This window comes from Magnolia sinica, chromosome 3, assembly GCF_029962835.1.
Source record: "Magnolia sinica isolate HGM2019 chromosome 3, MsV1, whole genome shotgun sequence".
NCBI classification, from domain to species: Eukaryota; Viridiplantae; Streptophyta; class Magnoliopsida; order Magnoliales; family Magnoliaceae; genus Magnolia; species Magnolia sinica.
The window spans coordinates 96,914,791-96,930,285 of record NC_080575.1 but is presented as its reverse complement, the minus strand read 5'-3'; the positions used below and the strand labels follow the sequence as shown (position 1 = coordinate 96,930,285).

Genomic DNA, 15,495 nt, shown 5'->3' with positions numbered 1-15,495 from the left:
CACCTTGTGTTGGGTCTAGTCCAAGTTGTCATTTCCATAGTTCACCCCTTCATTGACTAGAAAGCGAGACGTGGCATTGGCTTCAATACCAAATGATATGTTCACGCACGTATCGAATAGCCTCAATGCAATTTCTTCGAGAGGAACGGTGCCGCTAATTTCAATTATTCAATCTTTTTTAAAAAATTAAATAAAATAGAAGTAGCTGTGGGACATCTAAATATAGGAGAAGAGAATTGACCCATGATAAAGAGAATTTACATAACAATTCCCATAGAACAAGGAGAAGATCACGCTCATTACCGTGAGGAGTTTTTCAATTTCCTGCACGTGAACCTGTCTCTAATTTCAACTATCCAATCTTTCTTGAAAAAGCAACCGTGGGACATCTACACATAGGAGGAGACTTACACACTTTAAAGATAGTTTACATAACAATCCCCTAAACCCTATGACAATGACTCAAGAATATCCAAAATAAAGGTGGCATAAATGGGACGTCATAAAGACATGCTAAAATAGAAAGATAAGAGGGATAGTGTATATTTATATTTGTAATCAATAAAAAACTTGCCAAATCTAGTATTATATAATATTAAATTAAGGAAATGATGCAATTTGAAGATGATAAATTCTAGCATGCCAAATGGCCTGATTGAATTTCTTAAGGGCTTGTTTGTTTTTCTTTTAGATTGTAAATGAGTAATGATTAGCTTTCACTAATGTTTGAAAGAGAGGGAAAAAGCTATTGTAATTATCCCTCGAAAACTGTGGTTGCATATGCTTGCAATTGTATAGGGATTGTGTTCGATTAACTCTGTGGAGCCTACTGTAATGCATGTGTCTGTTCTATGCCGTTCATTTGTTTTACCAACTCATTTTAGGGCATGAGGTCAAAAATAAGGCAGATTATAAGCTCAAGCGAAGCACATTGTAGGAAAGAGGAGATAATGATGTCTACCATTGAAAGCTGAAATAAGCCCAGGGCCCACAGGGATGTGTCTGTCATCCAACCTGTTATCACACAGACATGGATGAAGGGAAAACACAAATGTCAGCTCAATCCGGAACTTCTGCAGCCCTAAGAAATTTTCATCGATAGGTGTGCAATTTCTCATTTTTCTGTGCTGTGGATCTGCCCCATTTTGGGCTCATGCCCTAAAATGAGCAGGTAAAACAGATGGAAAGCATGGATCAGACACATACATAATGGTGAGCCCCGCATATTTTACAGTAAAGGTTTCCTTTCCTTCTTTTTAGCATTAGCTGTCACATCATATGGAGGCATCTGGGCTGCAATTACAGGTATAAATAATTATTATCCATTTGCCTTTATTCCCAAGTAATTACATAAAAACAAACAGGCCTAAGGGGCGATTTGGATGGGAGTAAATGGAGGTAAATGGTACTTGGGTGTTTGGATGAAAATAAATTAAAATTGGAGTAATTGGGCATGTAAATAAAATCCTCTTTACTATAGAGGATTTGAAAGTCGATGGGGGTGAAATGCCTTTTTGAGCTCCATTGGAGAGTCGCATGAATATAATAAAGGGGCACCATGTGTGTCCACTAGACACCACATGCTAGTGATACTCCAAAACAATTTAATTCCCAGCTACTTCATTAAAATCACACCAATAGAATAATCCAAACCATCCAAAGGTTGGCCATCTAAATGGATTATTAAAAAGCAATGGCAAGTTGCTTGTTTATGATCCTTATGTTTGTGGCCCACCCAAGGCAAAAAAAAATAAAATTGGCTGAAGTATAAATTTCAATAGGCTTATTTTAATTAATATATTAAATATCACATATGTTCAGTAATTTGGCATATTAAAGTTACATTGGGATATCAATTGTGTTCCTATGAGTATATTAAAAATTTCCAATTCCTTCCAATTGCTCCCATCCAAAGCGGATATTTGGATTTCAAATGCATTTCATTTACTCCCATCCAAACACAACTAAATTCATTTACCTCCAATCCCATTTCCCATTTACCTCCATTTACAGGCTCCCAATCAAGCCCATGGGAAATTGTGCCTCCAGTTTCAGTTATACAATCCTATTTGAAAGATGAAAGTAGTAGGAGAAGAGCCTTGACCAACAAGCAAAACAATCACCGTGACAATTCCTTATAACCAATGACAATAATAGCCTAAGACAACCAAAATCCAAGGCTCATCGTGAATGGAGCTTGACCCAAATATCATATTACAACAACCATCTTAACCATCTACTTTGATTTATCCATTGCATTTTGACTGTTGACAATATTATTCTAACATCCTTTTGTCAAATGGATGGTAGGATCATATAAGCAGTGCAAGTTTTGGGGTTTTATCTGCCACCAATGTCCATATAATTCATAGGGCCTGGATTGATTGGTACAATACATCATATATAGTGGGTACCTCCCCATTTTTAATGTTTGTGAATTATCGCCCCCCGTCTAACAAATCCCCAAGCATTCACATCTACATGCATTCACACCTATCAAATTAGCATACGGGTGGAATGACAACCAAACCTTGAAAGATGCATAAAAGTCATCGGCAATTTGAGAACTTACCAACGGTCCACATTCAACATTCACCATAACCATGAGGCCCAGGACAATTTGAAAAGTTACCAATGGTTCACATTCAACATTCACCATTTTTGGCTTAAGTAATCAACATAGTGGCCTAGTTGATGCACAAATCAGATGTCCTATACACATGCCATGTGGGCACATGCAGCTACGTGTAGAGATGTGCAGGTGCTTTAGCAAAGGCATGATCTTACTTGGTTTTTGAAGAAGAGTTTTACTAAGCCCACATAGGGCTGAAAGTCGGGTGGGTTGGGTTGGGTTGGGTTGGGTTGGTGCTCAACCCTAGCCCAATCCAAGGTTTCTATACCTCAACCCTAACCCAACCCAACCCAATCTCGGGTTGGGAATTCTCAACCCAAGGCCAACCCAAGCAGGCTCGGTCGGGTTGGGCGGGTAGATATATGCTAATAGTTTCATTATTACATTATTCTATTATATTTTCCATACGTGTTTTATTTTTTGTACCTATAATTTTATTAATTATATATATATATATATATATATATATATATATATATATATATATATATATATATATATATATATATATATATATAGTTATTTATTGTAAAGAAGTTCATTTTTTTTCTAAACAAACAAGTTAAAATATAGGATAAATACTCCTTTAAAAGTCGTATTGTGTATCAAGCAATCTATTTGGGAGAAAGAAATCCGGCATATCTTGTTAGCTTGAGTAATCGGAAATGAGTGGACTAATGAAACACGACGGCATTGGAATTTCATGTGCCTTCAACATAGACAATCCGCACTCAACTATAATTAATTTATAAGGAATTTATATATTGATCGGGTTCTGGCTGGGCCGGGCAACCCGATCCCAACCCAAGTTTTATTGGGTTGGTATTTGTATGGCCCAAGCCCGAGACCAAACCCGATACATCTTGCCCAAGCCCAACCCAATGTCGGGTCGGTCAGGTTGAACCCGCCCAACTTTCAGCTCTAAGCCCACACCCAAAGGCACCTCCAGACATGGATACAGATGGTAGATGCATCCAATTATTGCATCATCTAGGACACCACCTAGATGACCTGGCTCATCAAATGGCCACACATGAAACAATGGCCTGTTTTAAAATAATAATAATAATAATAATAAATAGAATTGATGTTACACATTCAAATCACACATGGCCTGCTTGATGAATGGACGCCCCTATTTATGGCCAAGATGTCTTCATGGTGGGACACACATGACATAGATGGTTACGAGTGTCCCATGCATGCTTTTCTAAAGAATGGCATAATTGGGAAAAGCAAGGGGCACTAAATCCAGCTTACCAAACTCTAGGGTTTGCTAGAGCAAAAAAAAAAACACACACACACAAGGGGCACTTGATCTCCATAATTAATCTCTAGGAAGGTCTGTCTTTTTCCCTTCTGATGATTATGTGGATGTGATGATAACCAAAACGTGGTAACTACCTAGGTTCTTTCTTTTTGTGCTGGGAATTTACGACCAATGTGGATGATAAGGAGAACCTGGAATAATAATCAGGACTCACAACATAACACTGATGAAGAGGATTTCTAAAGAAACAATGCACTTATATAAGATTTTTGTCATTCAAATCAAATTTCAATATTTCACTATGAATATTATAAACAATGATTGTTTTTTACAAATCCCACTCAAAGAACAGCATTCTGTTCTTTTACCAGTCCTGTTCAAAGAACAGTGTTATTTTACAAGTCTCATTCAAAGAACAGAATTTCTTTTACAGCAGCATGTTCAAAGAGTTTATTTTACAAGTCTCATTCAAAGAACAGAATTTCTTTTACAGCAGCATGTTCAAAGAGTTTATTTTACAAGTCCTGTTCAAAGAAGAGAGTTTTTTTTTTTCCCCTGAAGAATCCCAAAAAAATTATCCTGAAAACGCTAACAACTCAGGAGAGATGATAAGCTGTCATGCAAAAAAGCTACAAAGCAGCATAGAAGACCCCTCAAATCCTACAAAACTACCCCTTGGAGCTCTCCCTGAATCATTTGTTTAGCTTTCAGAAACACCACTCTAGCAGGACATACCTTGTCCTTGAAGAAGAGAGTTTCTTTACCAAGTCCCATTCAAAGTACGATGTACTTTTACAAGTCCCACTTAAAAAACAATATTCTGTTCTTTCACTAGTCTAATTCAAAGAATGGAGTTTCTTTTCCAAAGAATGTCATGATTACAATGAAATTCTCTATCCAGATAATTGTATCATGGAGCGTAAGAGGATGAAGTATAGACAGGCTTACCATGACCCTGTGCTGAGAGGCTGGGACAAGAAGCAAAGGCAATGGCTCGAGCAGAATAGGTTGATGTTCGAGAGGTCTAGATGTGAGGTTGGTGGGAACAGCAAAACGTGATGATAGCAATAGAGAGCTGAGAACAGTGGCAGGCAGGCCGCTGCAAGGGTTGAGAGTTCAAGGGGTTGGGCTATTTCGCAGCAAAAGCAATCAGGTGCAAAATCCACTGGGAGAACCAATCAAAGATTGGGACATGCTGGGGAGTGCGCAGTGGAGAAATGGTTTATATCAAATCATGTAACTCTTCATGCAGTTTCTAGTCCACACTCTGAGAGTATGATTGAAGAATCACGACATGCTGGTGTAGGTGCAGGGCCTCCAACAGGCAAGGTCATTCTTGGGTGTTACCTCAATTAGTTATGCAGGATTACATATTTTCATTAAAGAACACTAGGAAGAATACGATGTTCACCAAGCCGATTGATGTGCCAGCAAAATTAAGTGCTGCTTAAATATGAATTACTGAATAATGTAATTACAAGAGCTGGATGGTTGAAGAATGTGGCACCAATTGTCATAGATAACGGTAGTGCTTTTGTGGAAGCAGGAAAGAAATTGATGGATAGGTATCATTTGTACTGCACCCCATATGAGCTCACTGCATAAACCTGATGCTACAGTTGATACAAGATAGGACATTGGGGAGGAGCACTATTGAAAAAGCGAGGAGAGCGAGAAACTTCATCTACAATCACTCTTGGTCAATGTTTTCAAAATTGTTATTGCATTGCAAATCGTAATAGGGGTCGAATTGCATCGAATCGCAAAACGTATGGTAAATCGTAAGATTTTTATGATTTTCTAAAAATTTGTAAAATATGAAAAATATAAATAAATCAGAAAAATTAAAGACTCATCAATCATCTTTTTGCCATCAAGGTGCACCAAGTAATACCATGTCATGATCATGTTAAAAGATTCTTATCTTTCCTCTTCTTCTTTTTTCCTTTTCTTTTGTCTTTTAAGAAATTTCCCTTAAAGACCATGCAAGGATTCTTTCAATAATTTATGTTCTTGGTCCATCAACGATCACATTTGTGAGCAGCCATTTTTTTCTTGTTGGATAGTGAAGGGTACACAGATATTCTTGGTCCATCAACGATCACATTTGTGTGCAGCCATCTTTTTTCTTGTTGGATAGTGAAGACTATACAAATATTCTTGGCCCATCAACCAACGCACCGAGACATGATCCAATGGTCGACAATTGTGAGCAGCTATCTTTTTGCTTGTTGGATAGTAAAAATTATACAGATGTCATCGGCCCACCAACCAATGCACCGAGACATGATCCAACGGCCGTTTTTTCTCTTGTTGATAGTGAAGATTGTACAGATATCTTGTCCCATCAACCAACGCACCGAGACATTGATCCAAAGGTCAACATTTGTGAGTGCCCATCTTTTTGCTTGTTGGACAATGAAGATTGTACAAATATTCCCGGCTCATCAACCAATGCACCAAGAGATGATCCAATGGTCGACATTTGTGAGCGGCGAACAATCTTTAACCTGAATTTCAGCTTATCAATCAGTCAAGAATATATCATCACCTCAACCAAGTCATATTCCAGTGGATATTGTGGTAGCGCCATCCGATATCATGCCACTGGATATATGTGCAACTGATGATGCATTCCTTAATGTGGATCTTTCAGGATATCCGGATGTAGTCAATGACCCCAATGAAATAGCCATCGAACAACGGATGTTCAAGGAAGAACCGACTAAAGAATATTCTGAGCAAGTTTGCGATGTGAAACTACTTCCAATACAATGTCTTGAAATCAAACAAGCAAATATATATTGTGAAATGTCTTGTAGAAAATTACACTTGGAGGGTGCACACATCGAGACTGGACGGTGCTGGGGTTTTCAAAATAAAGACCTACAGATCCGGACACACATGTAGCATGTCTTCTAAGGCGATAGCTCATTGCTAGGCAACTTTTGAGGAGAGGAGTGATCAACATATTGCAACTTCTAAGGAGATAGAGAGACATTGTCACCAAGCAAATAGTAAGATAAGTAGTGAATTTGCCTGTAGTCAAATAAAGTCGAGTCTAGCATGCAAGCCAAGAGATATTATGCATGAAATGTCTGAGAAATACATAGTTAATATCGACTATAGAAAAACGTGAATGGGTAAGGAGATTGCAATAAATGGGGTAATGGAAATTTATGAAAAATCATATGTTGTACTCCCAACATATCTTCACAAGTTGACAAAAGCAAACAACGGGACTGTAATGGATTTGTAAATAAATAAAGAAACAAACAAGTTCGAGAGACGTTTCATCGCACTCATATAGTGCATTAGAAGTTTTTAACAGTTGTTTCAAAAGCTTATATGTTAATGGGGCACATTTGAAAGGAAAGTATAAGGGTGTACTCTTCATGGCTATGGGGTATTGGATCGAGATAATCACATCCTCTTAGTAGCATACGGGCTTAGAAAATCGGAGAACAATAGGAATTGGAACCGGTTCCTCTGCATTTTGCATGGAGCAGTTGGATTCATCCCGGGACTTTTTATTACATCGGATCATCATAAAGGATTGATCAGTGAAGTAAAAGCTATCTTCTCTAATAAAACCCATGGCTATTGTGAGTACCATGTTTCCACAACTATGATGTCAGCATGTGAGGACAAGTCATTAAGTATATTTTGTTAGCTGCTAAGACATTCAAGCAAGCCATATTTGAGGAGGTCATGCGTTGTATAGAATTGGCCAACCCCTCTACATATTAGTGGTTCACTAACATAGATAAAGAAATGTGGGCAACTTCAATTTTCCAACAAGAAGATAAGGCATCATAACCACGAACAATTGTTGAAAGAAGGGAATACTTGGTAACCAAACTTTTTCATATGGTGAAAAACAAACTCCAACACTCATTCCACTTAGAAGAGAATGCTTCAACATTCTGAGGAAGATGGGCGGAGTGACTGCAAAAGCTTTGTCCTGAGGCGCTAAGAACAGAATGTTCTGCGATTTTTGAAAATGAGTTTCAAGTCACAGTGGAAGGTTTTGGCGATGTACTTTGATTGAGAGATGTGGCATGTACATGTGGTGAGTTATATATGATGTTGTTGCCATGCCTGTATGTAATTACAGCTTGTGGTAAGTATCAACTTGATCATTACGATTATTATAAGCTCTATAAGATAAAAACTTACCAATGGACCTACCAGGAATCAATCTACCCAGTCCCCGACAATAGCCAATGAGACACACCGGCCAAAGTTAGAGCGATATGTGAAAAAGTCCAACCCCCACAACAAAGAAAATCTTCCGAAAGACCAAAGAAGATCATAATTACATTTCAAGGAAAAGATAGGCCAAGTGTAAGATGCTCAAAGTGCAAGAGAACAAGTTGCAATCAAGTTGGGTGCACCTTCCTATCTATCGTTGATGGAAATTAATTTTGTCTATTTGAGGTACAATGAATGTATATTTAAAGTATAACTTGATTGTCATTTTTTATATGCTTATTTTGTGTGTTGAAGGAGTTGTGAATGTATGTACAATGATGTAAAAGGTTCAATGATGGATAAACTTGTAAATGTATTTACATTGTTATAAAAAGTTCAATAAACAACTACCTAATTTTCCTAACGACGACCTGTAGCACATGACAATGGCGACATGTAGTCGTGTGCAAGGGGTTGTCATAGTTATGTATAACGGGTCGTTGTTGTCATATGCTACAGGTCACTAATATCATCAAATATGGGTCATCGTTGTCACGAGCTATGGGTAGCTCATGACAACGGCAACCCCTAGCATACAACAACAACAATCCCTTGTACATAACTAAGGTGACCCCTTGCACATGACTACAAGTCGCCCTTGTCATGTGCTACGAGTCACCGTTGGCATGTGTTACAGGTCACTATTATCATGAGCAACAAGTCTCTGTTGTAATGTGGTACGGGTCTTCATTATCATGTGCAAGGGGTTGCCATTATCATATGTTATGGATCTCTATTGTCATGTGCAACTAGTCGCCATTGGTAAGAAAATAAAGTAGATGTTTCACTTAACCTTTTACATTAATTTACATACATTTTTAACTCCATCCATCATTGAACCTTTTACAATAAGGTACATACATTCATAACACCCACATCACACAATAAGCATACAAAAAATGGTCAATCATATTATACTTTAAATATACATTCTTTGTGCATCGATTAAACAAGATTAAATTTTCCTGACAACGGGTAGGAAGGTGCACCTGACTCGGTTGTAACCCATTTTCTTACACCTTGAGAATCTTATAGTTGACACGTCTTCTTCTTGAGATGTAATTCTAATCTTCTTTGATCTTTCGAAAGATTTTCTTTGTTGCGGGGTTTGAATTTTTTCACATATCACTTTTAACTTCGACCTGTGTGTCCCATTGGCTAATGTCGGGGACTGCATAGACCGATTCTTGGTAACACCGTCGGTAAGTTTTTGTCGCATAAAACTGAGAACAATAGCTGTGATGATCGAATTAGTACTTACAATAAGCTGCAATTATATGCAAACAAGGCAACAACATCATACATAACTCACCACTTGTACATGTTGCATTTCTCAGGCAAACTACGTCCCTAAAATCCGCCGTTGTGACTTGAAACTCATCTCCAAAAATTGCAGAACATTCTACCCTTCACACCTCGAAATAAAGCTTTTTAAATCAGTAAGTTTCTATGTTTGATGTCCATGTTTATAGGTTTCTTATTAGAGATCTCCACTCTTAAGGAATTCTATTTTTAGATTCCCTAGATAGTGTTAGGGACCTTAAAAGGAAACTTTGTAAAGCGTAGGTCATACGGAATAAGATGGTTTGCATTGCTTCTTCTCCCCGCGGTTGGTCGAGGTTTGAACATTCAATCTAGTACATTAATGTTCATGGCTATTAGTTTATTCTCAATCTAGTTGCATCATAGTGAGGCCATGTAGGTAAATGATCACCTACCAATCGAGTGCCCTTCAACGAACACAAACTACTTGAAAGGCTTCCAATGCACAAGAACCAGAAAAGAAGTCACACAAAAGAGGGAAAAAAAGGTGAGCTAGAAGAAAAAAATGCTTAATGGGCTACAAGTTAGACACTACTTATGAACTATAATCGTATTCATCCCTTTAGTATGGTAGTTGATACACAACATTAACGGGTTCTAAACTTGTCCACACATCTCAAATTGAACTGTAACTATGTGCTTTGATTTAGATTTATCATTAAATTAAAATCATAATGATTTAATGGCATAAGTAGCCATTTTTTAATTGGGCCCAAACTTGTTCCCATATCCAAACAGCCCTAGATAATCACAAAATGATCATTTAGTAGATCAAATCTAATCCCATGAGAAAGCAACAACTGCTAATGGAGAATGAATAACAAATGCAGTGAGGTGAAATCTAGGCATTTCGACTTCCTTTAAAAGGTTTTTCTAAAAGCAGCCTAGCCTCTTACATGGGCTTCTCAAGAGACACTTGAAGTAGAGACAAATCAAAAGCTCTAATACATGGGCCCAAAACAAATACTAATATACTAATAAAACTCTAATCTATCCTGAATAATATTCCCAACACAATAAAAATTCACCACTGGCACTGGTAACTAGGCAAGCTGGATAGATTTTATGGCTGGTTCCAGTCCAACGAACTATTATTACTTAGTTGACATCAATTTGCGGTGCCTTTTTCTCTTGCGTTTGCTTTGATAAGTTTTCATAGAGGTAGACTTAAATTGTCCCCTTTGGACAAGGATAGATAGGAAATATTTGAATCCAATTGGATTTCATTCAAATTTAGTATATCAATTATTACTATTTTAAAGTTGAGGAATCAAGGAATTTTTCCTACGAATTCTGAGAACTCGAGAACTTATTTTTTATCCCTCGAGCCTCTGGATGATCTTTCTTTGACGAAAAGTTTTCTATTTAGAATTTAAAGTTTATATTTTGTTGTCTTTTAAGAAATTTTCCTTAAAAAACATACAAAGATCCTTTAATAATTTATGTTCTTTTGACCTTTCTTGAATGTAGAATCAAGTTGAAAAAACGACATTTATCCATGTAGACCGACAAATAAAGATATTTTGATTTCTAACCATCATCCCATGATACATATAGGTCAGCATGATTTTAACCATCCATAAAAACATTCCAAACATGCCATACATCAATTCGGTGTTTTGACTAGTTGAGAAGTAAGACATTAAAATATATATAAAAAAGCTCCACGATTTAACGCTAGAGAATATATCATTTAATCTCTTATTGAAAAACAAGATACAATAATTTACCTTTTCTAAATGTTTCTTAAAGCTCCCACTAATTTGAAAACATAAAATGAAAGCCAAGTGAAGCTTAAAATAGTTGAGAGCAATTATAAATTTAAATCATAAATCATAGGATTCAAATCATAGAACTGTAGGATTCATATAAACGGGGATTCAATGTGGGATCCATATTGTTTTGCTTAAGATTCGACACAAATTGCAAATTGTATGATTTTGACAACCATGACGCCTAGCATTGCCTACATAAAACAATTGCAAGAAAGATCAAAAAATAAGAGAGGGACCCAATATCAGTGTTCCAATGGAAATGCCCAAAAGAAAAAATGGAATAGATGGTATATGATCCTCTTAAAAGTGCAGTGAACCATGGTATTAAGAAATGCCGAAGCAAAAAAGAATACAAGCCCAAAACCACGAAACAATTAAAGAGGAAGGGCAGCCAAAGCCGCCTTAACATAAACCGCCCATTTGGACACTAGCCTTTTAACCCTTAAAATGACCTTGTTCTCCCCTTCAATGATATTGCGAAAATATCAGCCATTCCTAGATCCCCAAATAACCCATAAGACTACCATGATAAGAAGCCACCAAATAACTTTCCGCAGCTTCCCTCCACCACCACCATGCCAAGCATAGAGACAATCCGAGATATGTAGTCGAGAAGGATCCTGTTTGACAATCAAATGCAATTGCCATCCAAGATAGATTCTCATGATCTACATGCACTCCAAGCATCTCTGATTTTGCCACATTTATCTACAAGCCCGAGACTGCTTTAAAGCAAATGGGAATCTTTCTTTAGTTCCAAACATTGTCCACTTTCACCTCATAGAAGAGTGTCATCTGCATATTAGAGATGGGATATACTACCTGGAAGGTTCGACGACTAAATCCAGAGAAGAGACCATTTTCCACACATTTTTTTAGCATCATGCTAAGAGCCTCAACCACAACTGCAAAGAGATACAGCAATAAAGGATCACCCAGTCGAGGACCACATAAAGCTTTGAAGTGGCAGTTGGGAGAATCATTCACCAATATAGAGAAAGAGGCCAAATGGACGCAAACTCTGATCCACCCCCTGCACTTGTTGCCACAACCCATCCTCCCAAGCGTGTAATCCAAGAACTCCAAATCCACATGATCATATGCCTTCTCGATGTCTAATTTGCAAACTAGACCGCTTTTCCTCTCTCCGAAGATAGAATTAATACATTCATGAGCAATCAAAGCCGCATCCAGAATTTGTCTTCCCAGGACAAAAGCCCCTTGTGTTTTCCGAAACAACTTTAGAGATGCACTCTCTAAAGTTTTTCAAGAAAGTTGAATAAACAGAGACAATGAAACCATATAGGTGTTCTGAAGTAATCAGACTCTTCGGTTCTAGTCTTACTTTCTGCTTCATTGTAATGTAAATCAACGTTGCTGGACCAATCATGACTGACAAACAGTGGCAGATTGCATAACAATTTTTTTTAAAAAAAAATTCTAATGCATGAAAAACAAACAAATTGACCCGGTTGTGATCAATAGCTAAGGTGCACTGACGGACCGGATATCATATGATCAGCAGTTGGTACTGCAATGGTGGGCCAGGTAAATGTTTAACCGGTAGAGCTCTGGCCTCTGATCAATGACTAGGATCATCCCACTGTTATGAACTCCAGGATATGACCCATCATCTTAGTTCCATAAGATGTAAACAAGTGCATTGATGTACGAATTTAAATAAATATAAATATAATAACGAATAAACAGAGGGAACCACAATCAACAATCGTATAACTGAATATAAAAGATCGAGAGGCTACATTCCAAGACAATAGCATCCAAACAACCCTATGACTGAAACCTCAAAAATCCGGAGTTCTCCAACAGAACTTCCAAAATCCTCATCACAGTATAACAGTGTCTAAACAGAAGAAGAAAATCTAGCAAGATAGAGAGAGGGAGAGAGAAAGAGTAAAAAAATAAAAATTCAATAGCCCCTTACTCTCGAATCTCCGCCTCCTTCCACTCACTCCGTTGGCACCTCGACATCTCCGTCCCCAATCTCCTGCTGCAGGTCCTTGGGATCCTTCCCGTCGACAGTGCACCCCACCGAGACGCACGTGCCGAGAATCTCCTTGATGGTGCCGCTCAGGTCCTTGGCCATGGATCGTGGCCGCATAACCCTAGCGATCTCGATGACGTCATCGATGGAAATGTTGCCGGAGTGCTTGATGTTCTTGGTCTTCTTGCGGTCGCGCTCGGGCTCCTTGAGGGCCTTGATGACAAGGGCAGCGGCGGACGGGACGACGGAGACCTTGGCCTGGCGGTTCTGCACGGTGAGCTTGACAGTGACGCGGAGACCCTTCCAGTCCTTGGCCGTCTCCTTGGCGATGTCTTCTCCGATCTTCTTCGGTGAGAGGCCGAGGGGGCCGATCTTCGGGGCCAGCGAACTGGCGGCCCCCACCTCGCCGCCGGTGACCCGGACGTAAACGTCCACGACCTGGGAGGGGTCGAATTTCGGAGGCATGATTCCAGAGATACTGTTAGGGTTTTCTCTTTTGGAGGGAAGGTAGGGGTAGGGTTTTTGGAGAGGAGACGCAGGAGAGAGAAAGGAGGATTTTTATTGAGGGTTAGGGTTTTGTGAGGTTAGTTGAAATGACGCGTTTGTCCTCCGAAGTTAGGCGGGAGACCGTAACCTAGAGGAAGCGGATTGCGTACTGAGTAACTCAGTACGTTAAGCCTACTGAGTAAACTCTGTGGGGTTCACTGTGATTTATATTTTTTATCTACTCTGTCCATCCATTTTAATATATAATTTTATGACTGGAGCCCAAAAATGAAATATATCCAAATCTCAAGTGGACCTCACCACGGGAAACAGCGTGAATTAAAATTCTACCGTTGAAAATTTCTTGGGGCTCACGGAAGTTTTGGATCAAGGTGATATTTGTATTTTCCCTTCATCCATGTCTTTGTGATCTTATGAACAGGTTGGATGACAAATCAACATCACTTTCGGCCCTAGCAAGGTTTCAATGGTGAAAGTCATTATTCCCACTGTTTCCTTTTGTGTGGTCCACTTGAACTCTGGGCGTACTTATATTTTGGACTCAACCACTAAAATGATCTTTGATAACGGATGGATGGCGTGGATAACCCACATATATTCATAGTAGGCACAACTGAGTTTACTTAGTACGCAATCCCATTTCAACCTGGAGCTCTCTTGGGGCCCACGGCGATGTTTGTGTGAAATCCACTCCGTCCATCCGTTTCAACAGCTAACGTTAGTGTGAGGGCCCAAAAAAATAAAAGGCAAGATCAAAGGCTCGAGTGGGCCATAAAACAAGAAACTGTGGGCCATGAACACCCACCGTTGAAATCTTCAGTGCGCCAACTAAAGTTCAAGATCTGGTTATATCATGTGTGTTTTAATATTTTCATTCTAATCATACTCTTTTAACCTGAGTCGCTCCTTTTTATAAACTGTTTTACCTAAAGCTGGCCTCTTAAATCAGGTAAGACCTCAACGTTAGTCAATAAATCTCCTGGAGATAAGAGTTGTACACGGGTTGAACTTAGCTGACCCCAGCTCGAACCCGGCTTCAGCTCGGCCCGGCCCTTGTGCCTGACTAGCCAGCTCGACTGGGTTTGGTCAAAAGCTCGGCCCAGTTCGAGTGGAGTTCGAGTCTCTGCAACATTTTCTCAAACACATTGAATGCACCTTCAATTTCTCACGGTATGCAAAACAACAATAGTAGTTTATATGCATTTTATCAAACAATAGATAAGCAGTATTAAAATCAAAATACAAAGGTAGTTTTATCACGTAAAGTTTTTTTTTTTAAAGTGATTTGTTTCGTATCATGACTTCCTTGCCACCAGTTGATCTTGCAGAGTATGTATGCACCTGAAACACTACTTCGTTGAGTCATTTCATCAAACACTTGGTGAGCAACCTCAATATCAAAATAACCGAGTCACCGAACTAATTCGATTCGAGTCGATTCGAGCTTGGACAAGCTCAAACTCGGCTCGAAATTTTTTTGAGCTTTAAAAATCAGCTTGACTCGGCTCGAACTTAGTTTCAAATCAAGTCGATTCAAGCTCTTTTGAGTCGAGTCAAGCGAGTGAACCGAGCTAACTTGGTTCGTGTATGGCTCTAATGGAGAGTAGAACTCGCCCTATTTCTCTCACTCAATGGTCCTCCCAGTCCCTCACCCTCTATTCTTCTCCATTACCGAATGGCAACTACAGTGCTGCATTTATACACCGAGACTGTCAACTCCTAGTGAGCC

At 38.8% G+C, this 15,495-nt stretch overlaps 2 protein-coding genes across 2 annotated transcripts; both read right to left on the bottom strand.

Moving 5' to 3' along the window:
- Window positions 1–11,749: 11,749 nt before the first annotated feature.
- On the bottom strand, window positions 11,750–12,611 carry LOC131238988 (uncharacterized). Its single transcript, XM_058236557.1, has 3 exons — window positions 12,554–12,611; window positions 12,077–12,510; window positions 11,750–11,962 (listed from the first exon to the last, which is right to left on the bottom strand). Exons 1-3 carry the CDS (start codon window positions 12,609–12,611, stop codon window positions 11,750–11,752), a joined length of 705 nt encoding a protein of 234 aa, XP_058092540.1.
- A 356-nt stretch (window positions 12,612–12,967) lies between these two features.
- Window positions 12,968–13,813, bottom strand: LOC131240337 (large ribosomal subunit protein uL11-like). The gene has a single exon (XM_058238473.1). The coding sequence runs from the start codon at window positions 13,722–13,724 to the stop codon at window positions 13,224–13,226; it is 501 nt and encodes a 166-aa protein (XP_058094456.1). The 5' UTR covers window positions 13,725–13,813; the 3' UTR covers window positions 12,968–13,223.
- Window positions 13,814–15,495: the final 1,682 nt, after the last annotated feature.

Bases quoted from the DNA above. Each gene is read 5' to 3' on its own strand.
- LOC131240337 (XM_058238473.1), bottom strand. From the start codon at position 13,724: ATGCCTCCGAAATTCGACCCCTCCCAGGTCGTGGACGTTTACGTCCGG.
- LOC131238988 (XM_058236557.1), bottom strand. From the start codon at position 12,611: ATGAAGCAGAAAGTAAGACTAGAACCGAAGAGTCTGATTACTTCAGAA. The intron at 12,511-12,553 runs GTTTCATTGTCT...GAAAAACTTTAG, and splicing joins TACTTCAGAACACCTATATG to AGAGTGCATCTCTAAAGTTG. The intron at 11,963-12,076 runs GTAGTATATCCC...TCGGGCTTGTAG, and splicing joins TTAGTCGTCGAACCTTCCAG to ATAAATGTGGCAAAATCAGA.